The 12,078-nt window shown below is 42.5% G+C and overlaps 1 protein-coding gene across 1 annotated transcript in view; it reads left to right on the top strand.

Annotated features, from left to right (window-relative positions):
• The window catches only part of CNTNAP5 (contactin associated protein family member 5), an 869,192-nt gene that overhangs the window by 786,065 nt on the left and 71,049 nt on the right, over window positions 1-12,078 (top strand). Inside the window, exon 20 of the mRNA XM_053598220.1 lies at window positions 8,672-8,802. Within this exon, the coding sequence (XP_053454195.1) occupies window positions 8,672-8,802 (131 nt within the window). The remainder of the gene's footprint in view (window positions 1-8,671; window positions 8,803-12,078) is intronic.

Genomic DNA, 12,078 nt, shown 5'->3' with positions numbered 1-12,078 from the left:
ATTACCAGAATAGAAAGGGAGGAGGTAGTAGTCAGAGAACAGAATTCTCATAATTAGAATTACCAAGGGGTTGAAATTCTTAGTAATAAAAATCACCCAAGTCTGACATTAATTCCATGATGCACTAATCCATCGTGACTGCCAGTTTGGGAGGCAGTTGGCGCAGGTACCAAGGCAGGTGTGTGAGGATACGGAAGAAGGCATTGCTGTGTGGGTCACGTCTGACCTAGGCCGTGAATGAGCAGGGGCCTCTGGCAAAGGTCTGTAAGATGAGCATTCCAGGTGGGGAGGACATTTGGAACGGATTCTCTGTGGCAGGAGTGAGCCTGTCACATTAGACATAAAGTAAGTCAATTACAGTTGGAACTTAGTGGTGAGGGTAAGAGTGGAACAGCTCTCCCGGCCTGTTCCACTGCTTCAGGAGGTCAGAGAGGTACAGGGAAAAATCACGTAGACTTGCAGGCCATGTGAAAAAATTTGTATTTTATTTTAAGTGCATTGGAGAGTCATTAAACATCTGAAACAGTGGCTCCAGACTGAAAGTTGAAATTCTTATTTTGACTACTGTGCTGTGTGGGTTTGGGGGACGGGAGAGAAGTCTGGAATGCAGGTGACAGCTCAGATGTGTGGCAGTGGTCCAGGTCCTCGCAGTGTGGCAGTGTAGCTGGAAAGAGGCTCAGAAGTACAGGGTTTACTGGTTTTTGTAGTGACCAGAGAGCTGTTGATGACTTGTATAGGGACATGTGTGGGGGTTATGGTGAGAGAAATGAATCAGTGGGAAAAAAAGAGAGTCTCCTAGAACTGTAACCTGAGCAGCCAGTGGAGAGGGTGCCCCTGGGTGAGTGTTGAAGCCCGGCAGAGGGACTGGTCGGTAGGGTGGTCTGGGCAGTAGAAACTAAAGTGAGCATAGATAGGGGCGTACATCTGGGTTTGATACAAACTGATACAGATGGAGAGGGCTCACCATGTAGAGAGCCCCTTCTTTTAAAGTGAAATGGGAAAGTGAGAAATTGGTGATACTCTACTACAGGAAAGTAAGAGAATCGACTCCTGCTCTAAGGCCTGGATTTGTCTTCTTTCTGATGCTGTGAGATCAGTAGTGTTCCATTTCTCTCCTGTTAGATCTGACACACACGTAGTGATATGCAGGCCAGTGTTCTTACAATATCACTCTGTGTAGAACAGTCCAGCTGCACATGGGCTGCAAACCCTACGGGGTTTGTCGTTACAGGAACAAGTTCAAATTCCTTGGCGTCGTTGCATAGGCCTTCCCGTTACCATTCTAGTTCAAGTTCCCACTCATCTTGTGGGGCATGGTTTACCTGTTTGTTCAAAAAGAGGAGATTCGCAAGGTATATACCTGTTATGGTTCTTCTCAGCTCTCCTTGCCTACCGCTCCACTGCTTCAGGTGTGGGGGGATCTAGCCACAGAGCTCTGCTTATATCTCTGCAGCTTCATGGTGTATCATTTTTTTTTTCCCTCCCAAGTTCTACCTTCCTTCAGTAAACCTCTGAAAAATTCTTTGTGATTGCTTCTACCCTGGGTGTGGGTCATCGCCGTGGACTGCAACCTGGCCGAGAGCCAACCAGGAAAACAACACTGGGGGGAAATAATGATATTCAATATAAGCTTAAGACACAGAGTCTGAGGCTCCCTGGAGGAAGGTGCATATTATCCCACGCTGAGTGGCAGACCGGGATGTGCAGCAGTGCTCCGGCTTCTCCAGAAGGGTTTTATTGATTCTAACAAAAGTGCATATGCTAAACGCAAAAATGCCGAAAGAATCCCAGGGTCCCCAGGAAGATCAGATAGAGAGAGAGGCTGGGTAAAGAGGTAGGGGTTTGCTAACAAATGGCTGATAGCATCTTTAGAAAAGGGGAGGGGAGAACCAGTTCTATTTCCCCAAGAGAAGTAAACTAGGTTCCCTAATCTATCAGGAATTCAAAGGATTCAGCTCTGCTTCAGTCCTGCCCCACCTTTGACTCTCAGCCCACAGGCCTAGTCCGTCCTGTCTGGGTACCTCTGGACTCTTTTCATGTTCAGTGGTCTTGATGGAGCCTCCAGGAATCACACATCTGCGTGCTTTCCCCTAGATACCCCTGGATTGAGCTGGGGTGCCCAGGGAGAAGCCACCTTCCCCACCTTTGTAACTGATTATTGCTTTTTGACACAAAACATGCATTCTATGCATCAAATTAATTATCTACCTTGCCCTCTGCTCATCTGAATCCATTTCTCTCTCCATCTCTCATCTTCCTGTGCTCCCACCTGTCTTTGGAGGCAGCGTGGTTAGTGGAAAGAGCACATGCTTTACACCAGCGGTTCTCAACCTGTGGGTCACGACCCACAGGAAGTATATTAAAGGGCCATGGCATTAGGGAAGTTGAGAACCACTGATTTACATACTTTAATTTCTGTACTCCTGGGTTTGAATATTATATTTTTACTTGTGGAGCTTTTTTGCCTCTCTGAAACTCCATTTCCAGCCTGAGGATTTCATGAGGAAAGTACCTTTAGTACTACCCTGTTTCCCCGAAAATAAGTGTCTTATTTTAAGGTTTGCTCCCAAAGATGCGCTAGGTCTTATTTTCATGGGACGTCTTATTGTTCCTGTAAGTAGGTCTTATTTTGGGAGGATGTCTTATTTTCAGGAAAACAGGGTAGGTTAAGTGCCTAAATGGTGGGCACATCATAGCAGAAAGTATGCAATGCTTTTTGTCTCCTTCAACTAGATTACAAGCTCTTTGAAGATAGAACTGTAGCATTTTAATGATTTGTTTCTCTAGTGTCTTATGCACAGTGGACATTGAATAAATATTAGTTTGTAATTTTGGTGAAGTGATGATAACATTTTCCATAGTGGCTATTTTATTAAAGAAATGTCTTCTAGAGATTTAAGATAGCAAGCCCTGTGTTGCTCTCTGTAGACATAAAGATGAATAAGCAACCATTTCTCCTAGGGGAGCTTAAATTCAAGAGGATGAGAAAGACAAAAGAGTCTTGATAAATCAAGGTTGGTATTAAAAGCAAGCACAGTGGCAGAATAGTGAAAGGAAAGATCATATCATTCTTAGGGGCAAGTGGGGAACTCAGTCACACGCGTGGGGTCTTAAATAATGAGGCAGAGGTTCCCATAAGAAGCCAAAGGAGTGTTTTTAGCTAAGAGAAATACAAAAATAATAATTAAAAAAAAAAACATGCAAGGAACAAGCATTATTTGGGGGCGGGGGGGATGCAGAGTGTTCGGGTGTGATCAAGATATGAACAAGATGTATGTGATGAAGCTGGCAAAGAAAAAAAGGGTCTTGACTGTCAGGTTAAGAAGGAATTTCATCATGTAGAATTAGGAAGTCTTAGAAATTTTCAGGCACCAGGGTCACATGAGCAAATATAGTGTTACAATATTCATAGTAATAGCAGCGTGGAAAACAGATAAAAGTAGAAACACAAGCAACGTGGGAAAAGGTAAAATAAGCAAAAACTAATGTTCTTTGACAACTTTACCCTAACTCCCACCTCGAGACCGAGCTAGATATCATTTGGAATTTTCAATGTCAAGTTTCTGGTCCACCATTTCCCGTCTCATGTATAGCTGATAAATAATAGAATGTCTTACTACAAGGTCCTTGGTGAGCCTTTGTTGAGTATTGGAGCAGCTGTAAAAGTAGGTCCAATTATGTCCCAGGGGGAGCACAGTTTCTTTTTAACCTGGGAGGCTCTTTACTGAACCAGTTATATCTACCTAGATGTGTACAGAGAATCCAAAATTGATCCCCTTAACACTTAGCCAAATAATATGGGAAACTTGTTTGGCCTGACCTCTGGACATTTAGAGTGTGGTATCCCAGCCAGGAAGGGCTGTGCTCTGGATTGTGGCTTACATGGCCCAAATGTCTGATACAAGATGCTGTCCAGGGAAGATGTGACTAAATCCTAGTAGGCTGAGATTTATTTGTTTGTTTGTTTGAGATAGAGGTATACTCTGTCACCTTGGGTAGAGTACTGTGATGTTATAGCTCACAACAACTTCAAATTCTTGGGCTCGCATGATCCTTTTGCCTCAGCCTCCCAGTAGGCTGGGCTAAGGAGTAGCTAAGACTACAGGTGTCTGCCACAACACCTGGCTAATTTTTCTATTTTCAGTAGAGATGGTATTTTGTTCTTCCTCAAACTGGTCTGTAACTCCCAAGCTCAAGAAATCTTCCTGCCTTGGCCTCCCCAAATGCTAGGAGTACAGCCATGAGTTATTGTGCCAGACAACAGGCTGATTTTTTTCTCTGAAGGGGCAGGTGTTTTCCACTGTGCTCCAGGGAAACCAAGGAATTCTATCTGCCAGATGAGGTTGTGGATGGAAGTGGGGCAGGAGAGGACAGGGTGGTGACTACAGGAGGCTCTCTCTAGACCCCACTCCTATTTCACACCCAGCAGCAGCTCTGCAATGTCCTGTTTCTACACTGGTCTTCACTTCATATATCCTTAGGTGTTTTGAATAAAGTGTTTGAATTTGAAAACCTTTGCACATACAAGGCAAATACAGAGGCATGGGAAAGAGATGGAATCCTAAACACAGGCACAGGCAGAAGGCAGTTCATAAGTATACAAACCTTTCCTGAGAGGTTAGGACCCCAGACCCAGGAGGGGAGGAGACTAAACCTAGGGAGACACTGGTCCTTTAGGGGCCACCAGCAGTTATGAAGTATCTTCGATAAGTAACTCTAGGGATTTTCCAAATAGATACGTGTCCAGCACAAGGCCAGTAAACTCCAGGCTGAGGCAGAACCTAAGAGCAATTGGTTCATGAACATATGGAAAATAAATGCTACCTAGAATCACACTGTTTCAGAAATGTTATTGCTTAGACATGAACAATTTCTAAGCCCCACTGAATTATTTTGGTCCTTTCTCCATCTCTTCCTTTTTTCCCCTCTTTCGTTTCTTCCTTTCTTCCTCCCTTCCTTCTTTTCTTTTCTTTCTTTCTTTTTTTTTCCTTCTTTTTCCTTCCTTCCAAATTGAGCATTTACCATGGACCAAGCACTGGAAATCGAAGAATGGATAAGTTGTGTCCCACCCCCAAGGAGTTTACTGATTTGTGTGTGGGATAGGCAAGTAAAAAGATAGCATAGTACATGTTAGAGTAGATGATGGGGGGCCTTGGAGCACCAGAGGACTCCTCATAGAGGCCAGAGTGGGCTTACATTAAATTACGAAGGATGGGTCAGCAAATGAGAAGGGTTGTCATGGAAAGCCCTTTTGGACAGAGATGCTCACTGTGGGCCATTGTGGTACATGCCAAACCCATACTTTTTTGGAACGGCCTGGATTTATCTTCTGAATCTGACTCCATCACTTCATAAGAACAATGTATTCACTTTCTAGCGCCTCTGTTTTTCCTATGTAAAACTGATAAAAGTAAAGAAAATGAACAATCAGGATAAGAGTGGAGTAATGAGCAGGAACTCAATCATAGTGAGACGTGAGCGTTAAGCCAAGGAGTGTGACTCCGTCTAGACAGCGGCGAGGTTCATCCGGATGTGACCACCTCCTCTTTGAAGAAGATTCCTTATCTTTTTACTTAAATATTTCTTTTAAAATAAAGATTTCCCACTGTTTTTTAAAGTAGCATTGGTAATACTTGTTGATAAATTCTACAAATAATGACACAGATTCTGTGCGAAGACAATAAACAAGAAGCAGCTTGAACGCTGCAGCCGTGACAGGACACTTTAAAACTTTTACAGGGAGCTTGCTGGTGACAAAGGCTATTCCATTGTATGTTTGTTTATTTCAGAAGTAGACTTGGAAAAGAGGGCCTAAGTAAGGCTCAAACCAGTTTTATTATTAATTTCCACATTGTGAACATCTTGTCTCTGTCCACACACGCGTGTGCAAAGTAGTGTGTGCCCTTTATAATGTAGCAACGTTAATACTTAATATACATGCAGACAAAAAAATGAGACCAAATAGGGAAGAAATGGATTTCAGAGTGTTAGAGAAATCACAGTGCAGTCCTGGCCAACACGGTCAATCCCTCCTAGACATCACCTCCCTCTACCGCGCAGTGTTTATCACTGTGGTAGCTGCTGTGGAAGCAGGAGGGGACAGGGAACTCTCAGGAGGAGTTGGAAGAGCACAGATGAAGCAAGCTGAGGAGGAAGAACCTGGCCTGAGGACAGGGGACAGTTGTGGTCTCCAGGGTCCTGCAGAGACAAGCAGACATGGCAGTGCCCAGCAAGAAGGTGAGGTGCTGGGTCACCCGAGGGCACAGCAGGACAGCAGAGATGCCTCTGAGCTCCGTGGCTGAGCACCTGAGGTAGATGATGGGGGTAGGGATTAATGACCTCCAGTGCTGGGCCCCAGCCCTCCTCCATATGTGTGGGATTATGACTTACCTGAACAGTGAGATAGTGAGAGTTCAAACAGTATTAAGGAATGCAGTATTTTTCCCCACTCCTGGCACTTAATTATCACATGCTGCTTGCTTTATTAGGTTGAATAAATATCAAAACACCCAGATTCTTAGAGTTTCAAAAACCCTGGAAGTGCACACTGCCCAGCAGCCCACTACAGAACAAGGCAGGCCTTTCCACAGGCAGTGGGGTCACCTTGGCCTTGTCTGGACACGGTACCACCACCTGGACTGGATCCTCTCAGTACCACATGTGCTGCTAAGAGAGCAGTGATTCATTTTTAAGTGATAAAATAACAAAAACAATAATATCTGGAAAACTGTAATGGTCAAAACCAAAAAAAAGAAAGCAAACCAGCAAAACCAGCTCAGCTGCAGAGAGCTTCTCCTGTTGGCTGGCTGTGTTGGATGATACATGTCTATTTAGCATTCCCCGCTATGAGACATATGATAGCCCCAAACTATTTTTCCCTATTCTGCCATAGATTATTTACAATCTTATTTAATGTTCATGTGTTCAGAAAATCCATGAGTAGCTATTCATTTTTAAAGCAAAATGCCAGGAAGGCTATGTTAACCAGTGTGATGAAAATGTGTCAAACGGTCTATGAAACCAGGGTATGGTGCCCCTTGATCACATTAATGTACATAGCTGTGATTTAATAAAAAATAAATAATAAAAAAAAAAACCTCAAATACTTGGGTGAAGGCTGAGGATCAGTCATGGACATGCTAGCTTCTCAGAAACTTCTGTTTTCCTGAGATTGGTAGCATGTTAGCCACATGCAGGCTGAGAAAGGTCAGAGATTTTTTTTTTTTTTTAGTATAAAAAATGTTGAGGGGATGGAACTGAGTCACCTTAGTGTTTCTTGGTTCAGATTTGAGTGAATGCTCTTTTGTCCCTAATGGCCATCTGCCATGACTCTGCCCCTGAATTCCATTGTGCCCCGCCCCCATACATGACACGGGGAAGAGTTCTCCCCATGGTGCATGTGGACTCTCATGACCTCAGATCAGATGACCACCATAGAAGGGAAAACATGACAAGCAATGTGTACTTGGGCTACTCCATTCAATCCTCCCAGCCAAGGATATTGGGGAGAGGATTACATGAGAAAAAGTGTCTGTCCAGTGCCTGAGATAAAATAGCCATTTGATATGTGATTGGTCCCTATGGCAATTTTCTTATGTAGGGTGGCTTTAAAACTTTAATTTTCAAACAAAATTTAATTTTGTTGTTTAAATAGCAAATGTTAGTTTTACATATTCATATAGTGGATTGTGATGCTTCAGTACATGTAATACATAGTATACGGTGATCAGATCAAGGTAATGAACTATCTGTCATTTCAAATGTTTCTAATTTCTTTGTGTTGGAAACATTCAATATCGTTCTTCTAGCTCTTTGAAACTATCTGATGCATTATTGTTACCCGTCATCATCCTATACTGCTATAGAACACTGGAACTTAGTCTTAGGTCCAGCTTCCATTTCGTGTCCTTTAAACAGTCTCTCCTGAGCAACCATTTTGCACTATTACTGTGATGTAATATTCTCTTTCTCTCTGCCTTACACATGTGTATGCACACACACATAGATATACATAGACAGATACACAAGATTGATATCTTTCTATCACTAACATGTCTCCTGGAATTCTCATATTTCTTTCTCAAGTCTGTTACATTTGTAAGAAATGCTAATTGAGACCCAGTAAATTGACTTCCTTACCTGCAAACAGCTATTTGAAAAAACACCATCCTAATGAAATTCGAGTATTCCAATGGTCCATACAGTGTTAAAGTGAGTCACTTTGCCCTCACCATACCACACTCTATTCAGGGGCTTTATACATAGGACAGTGGGTAATAACAAAACTGAATCCTTCCCTAAATCTAGAAGAGAGGCACAATTAGGAAAAAAAGAGAGTTATAGAAAATGACAGGAATTAAAGAGAGAGTAAAGATCTTAACCCTATTTTATTAAACTTCCACAATTCAATTATGAAATAGGCATATATACATATTTTTTAACTGGAATTTTGGTTTGTGGTAACACCACACACACACCAGCACACTTTAATTTTGCAGCTGTGTTCAAAATTGTCTGTATGGACTCTGACGAACATATATAATATTTTTTAAAAATTTGAATGTTATGAATCCTTATGAAATACCAAAGATAAAAATCTGATAATCCTAAAATTTTTATATATTTTGTGGTTAACATATTTAATTCTAATTTCTAATATTTTTATTTCAAGGAAGCTTACAGGTTCGCTATCAGCTAAGCAAGGATGAAATCCATGTATTCACCATTGATGGAGAGAACTTCGCCAACCGAAGGATGCACCACGTGAAGATTCATCGGGAGGGAAAGGAGCTCACCATTCAGGTATCTCTCTTCACTTCTTCCCAAACTCCCTGGGCATGACTTGGCTGCTCAATCCAACTTTCCTGAGCTTCTATCCCAAGCCAAATGTAGAGCCAGGTACTGGAAATATGGATATGATTCACACTTGTCCCCAGCTTTGGAAGAATTAGATTGTGGTTCTCAAGACATGATCCTACTTCCCACAGCATCTGTGTTACTTGTGACCCTGACAGAGATGCAGATTCTCAGGTCCATGCCAGGTCTCTTCAATCAGAAACTGTCAGAGAAGGGAAAGCAGTGAGTAATTCTAATGTCTGTTCAGCTGTGATAACCCTTGAACTGGATTATAGTGAGCAATCTACTTCCTAGAGGAAATTAGGTGTAAATTGAGTCTTGATGAGTAGATGTTGACTGCGTGGAGAGTGGAGATGAGAAAGGATCTCTGTGAGCACAGGCTCAGTGCTCTGAAAGAGCATAGTGTGTGCTGGATGCTCCCTGAGATCTCAGTGGTCTCTGTACAACGGACAAGCGGCGGGATGGAAGATCCAGGTGAGAATAGGCAGAGTGGAGCCCATCCCATTTAGAATCATGACCTCAAGTGAACCCTTACATTTGCCCCACAAGCACCCCATAGTTTTAATCCATCCACTCTCCTGTTTTCCTAGATGACCATTTTATACTTCTTCCTCCCTCCTTATGCTTCTTACTCTCCAACACTTGCAACTTCATTTTTATGTTCAATTATTGACTTTTCTTTCTTTCTTATAAAAGAAAAATAGCATCCAGAAGAGACTATCTATACACTCTCAACAGCATAGCACTCCACTGCTTGCATCTGTGTTTTTGTACCTTGTTTCCCTCCTGTTGCTGAATATGAATAGTTCATGGTTCTAGCTAAGATCTGACCTACATGTGGGCTAGATCTCACACGCTACTCAAGAACATCACTCCAGCATTCTCCTTTCTCTCTCCTGTTTCACCATTTCCCCAGCTCTATTGAATGATTCACGAAAGCATACAGCAAGCAGTTATTACATAAAACAGACAGCAGTAACAAAGTAAAGGAAAACAAACCAAGAACTCTCTGGGTCAAGGGGGAAAAGCTTTCTCTTACCTAACTTCGTTTTATTGATCCCATTTTCTCTCTCATTTTATTGACCAAATCCTTGGAAATATTTATGTACTTGGCCTTCAAATTTCCCCCTTCCTTTTTCTCAAACCCACACCAACAAGGCTTTGCGTCTGTGCTGCAGCAAGATTGTACTTCCAAAGACACCAATGTCCTCATCGTGTGAATTCCGCCGGTGATGTCTGAGTCTTATCTTTACTGGTCCTGACAGGGGCAGTTGATACACGGATTGCTCCCTGCTCTTGAGACTTGCAATCATATGCCACTCTTGGGTTTTGATCCCTCTGCCTCTGTTAGTTGCTCATTCTTGCCTCTTTTTCCGGTCTACCTTCATCTCTCCAAACTCTTCCCAATATGCTGCCCCAAGTCTCCATCCTCAGATTCCTTTTTCTGTTATCTACACTCACTCTAAGACACATCTTATTAAATCTCATGTTGTTAAATGCCATGTACATGCTGATGAATCAGAATTCCAGGCCTTATGTCTAACTGCCTGCTTGACATATCTGTTTGAATGTTTATGAGACCTCTTGAATATTTGAATACATCATTAAAACTGATTACGGAGAATTTCCCCCAAACAACCACCCATCTGCCATAACCTTCCACATCCCAGTTGTGGCACCATTATTTCAGTTGCTCAGCATAAAAACCCTGATGTTCTCTTTTTATTTCTCCGTCTCATACTTGCAACATGTCCTGATCAGTAGCTTCTGGTCTGTCCTGGGCCACCCTCACCCTTTGCTTGGATTGTTACTGTTTACAGTTGCTTAACTGACACATCTCTGCTCCTCTTTTTGTTCCGCAACTGTCTAGTCTCAACACAGCCGGCCGACTGATCATGTTGAAGGAAAAGTTGGATCCTGATACTCTTCTATCTAAACCCCATCAATGGCTCCCTTTCTCATATAGACACAAACCAAAGACTGTGCAGATCCTTGCAAGGATCTTCATGATCTGACATCCCTGCTCCCATCTTGGTTATGTCTCTACCCTTGTCTGTTATGAACTGTTCTATAACTCCACTCAGGCTCCACTGGTCTCCCTGCTATTTCCAGAACCCTTGAACTCACTGTTGACTTTGTCCAAAATGGCATGCCCCATCTGTCAGCATGCCCAGTTCTTATACTTCTTTCAGGACTCACATGACTCAAAACCTCATTCTCAATGAAGCTATCTGGTCACCTTATATAATCTGGCATCCTATCTCCTTGATTTCAACCCTGCACTCCTTGTTCTTTTTGCCTATTTTATTTTTCTCTCTTAGCACTTAACATACAATACGATTTACTTACATACCAAATTTTCTGTTCTATCTCCCTAGTCAAGAATGTAAGCTGCATGAGAATAGGAATTTTTATCTGTTTCCATTGCCATGAAACCACTTCTTGTCAGGCAGTGGCTAAAATACTGTAGGTGCTTAATAAATATTTATGAACTAAATGGATGAGTACCTTAGGGCTTGTAGGGAGAAGACTGAATTGATCTTGTGGAAAAGAGAAGGGAGACCACTGGATTTCAGGCAGAGGTGTATCATCACTGAATCTCCACTTTCAGAGGCTCCCTGTGATCACTTCATGGGAAGACATATCTGGGAGTGATGAGACATAAGGCAGAGACCAGTCGGGAAGAGATGGTCAGGGCTTTGGCTACTGCTATGCTGGCAGCCACAGAGGGAAGGGGTGGCACATGTGGTACTGGGTGGCCATGTGGGTTAGGAATGTGGGAGAAGTCAAGATTGGCTATTAGATATCCAAACTGGATGGCAATTCAAGAATAATTGTCAACTGTATGATACACATTACAGTTTTTGAATGGTCAAAATTTAAAGGGCTTACCTTTAGCATTTACTTCTGAAATAAGTGGTGGGGAAGTCCTCTGAGTAAGTTTGAGCTGGGACAAATTGGGGGATTAAAGGAATGGGAATAGTGACTTCTTATTTGAATATGTTTTGAAGGAGGTCCCAATAGAATGGCTGGTGGTGTTCCTGTGCGCATTTGTCCACTCCTTTTCCCTCCTTTTTAAAATGTGTCTTATTTTCTTTTCTACCAATGGAAGATACAGATAGGACAGTGAGAGATCAATAAGAGGTATTTCCTTCTGTCCTTCATCTACAGAGTTCTCCCCAATCAATTTCTAGTCAATGATGAGTGTGCCTTGGTTGAGAA

This window comes from Nycticebus coucang, chromosome 7 (genome assembly GCF_027406575.1).
Source record: "Nycticebus coucang isolate mNycCou1 chromosome 7, mNycCou1.pri, whole genome shotgun sequence".
Lineage (NCBI taxonomy): Eukaryota > Metazoa > Chordata > Mammalia > Primates > Lorisidae > Nycticebus > Nycticebus coucang.
This window is presented reverse-complemented; position numbering and strand designations above follow the sequence as displayed.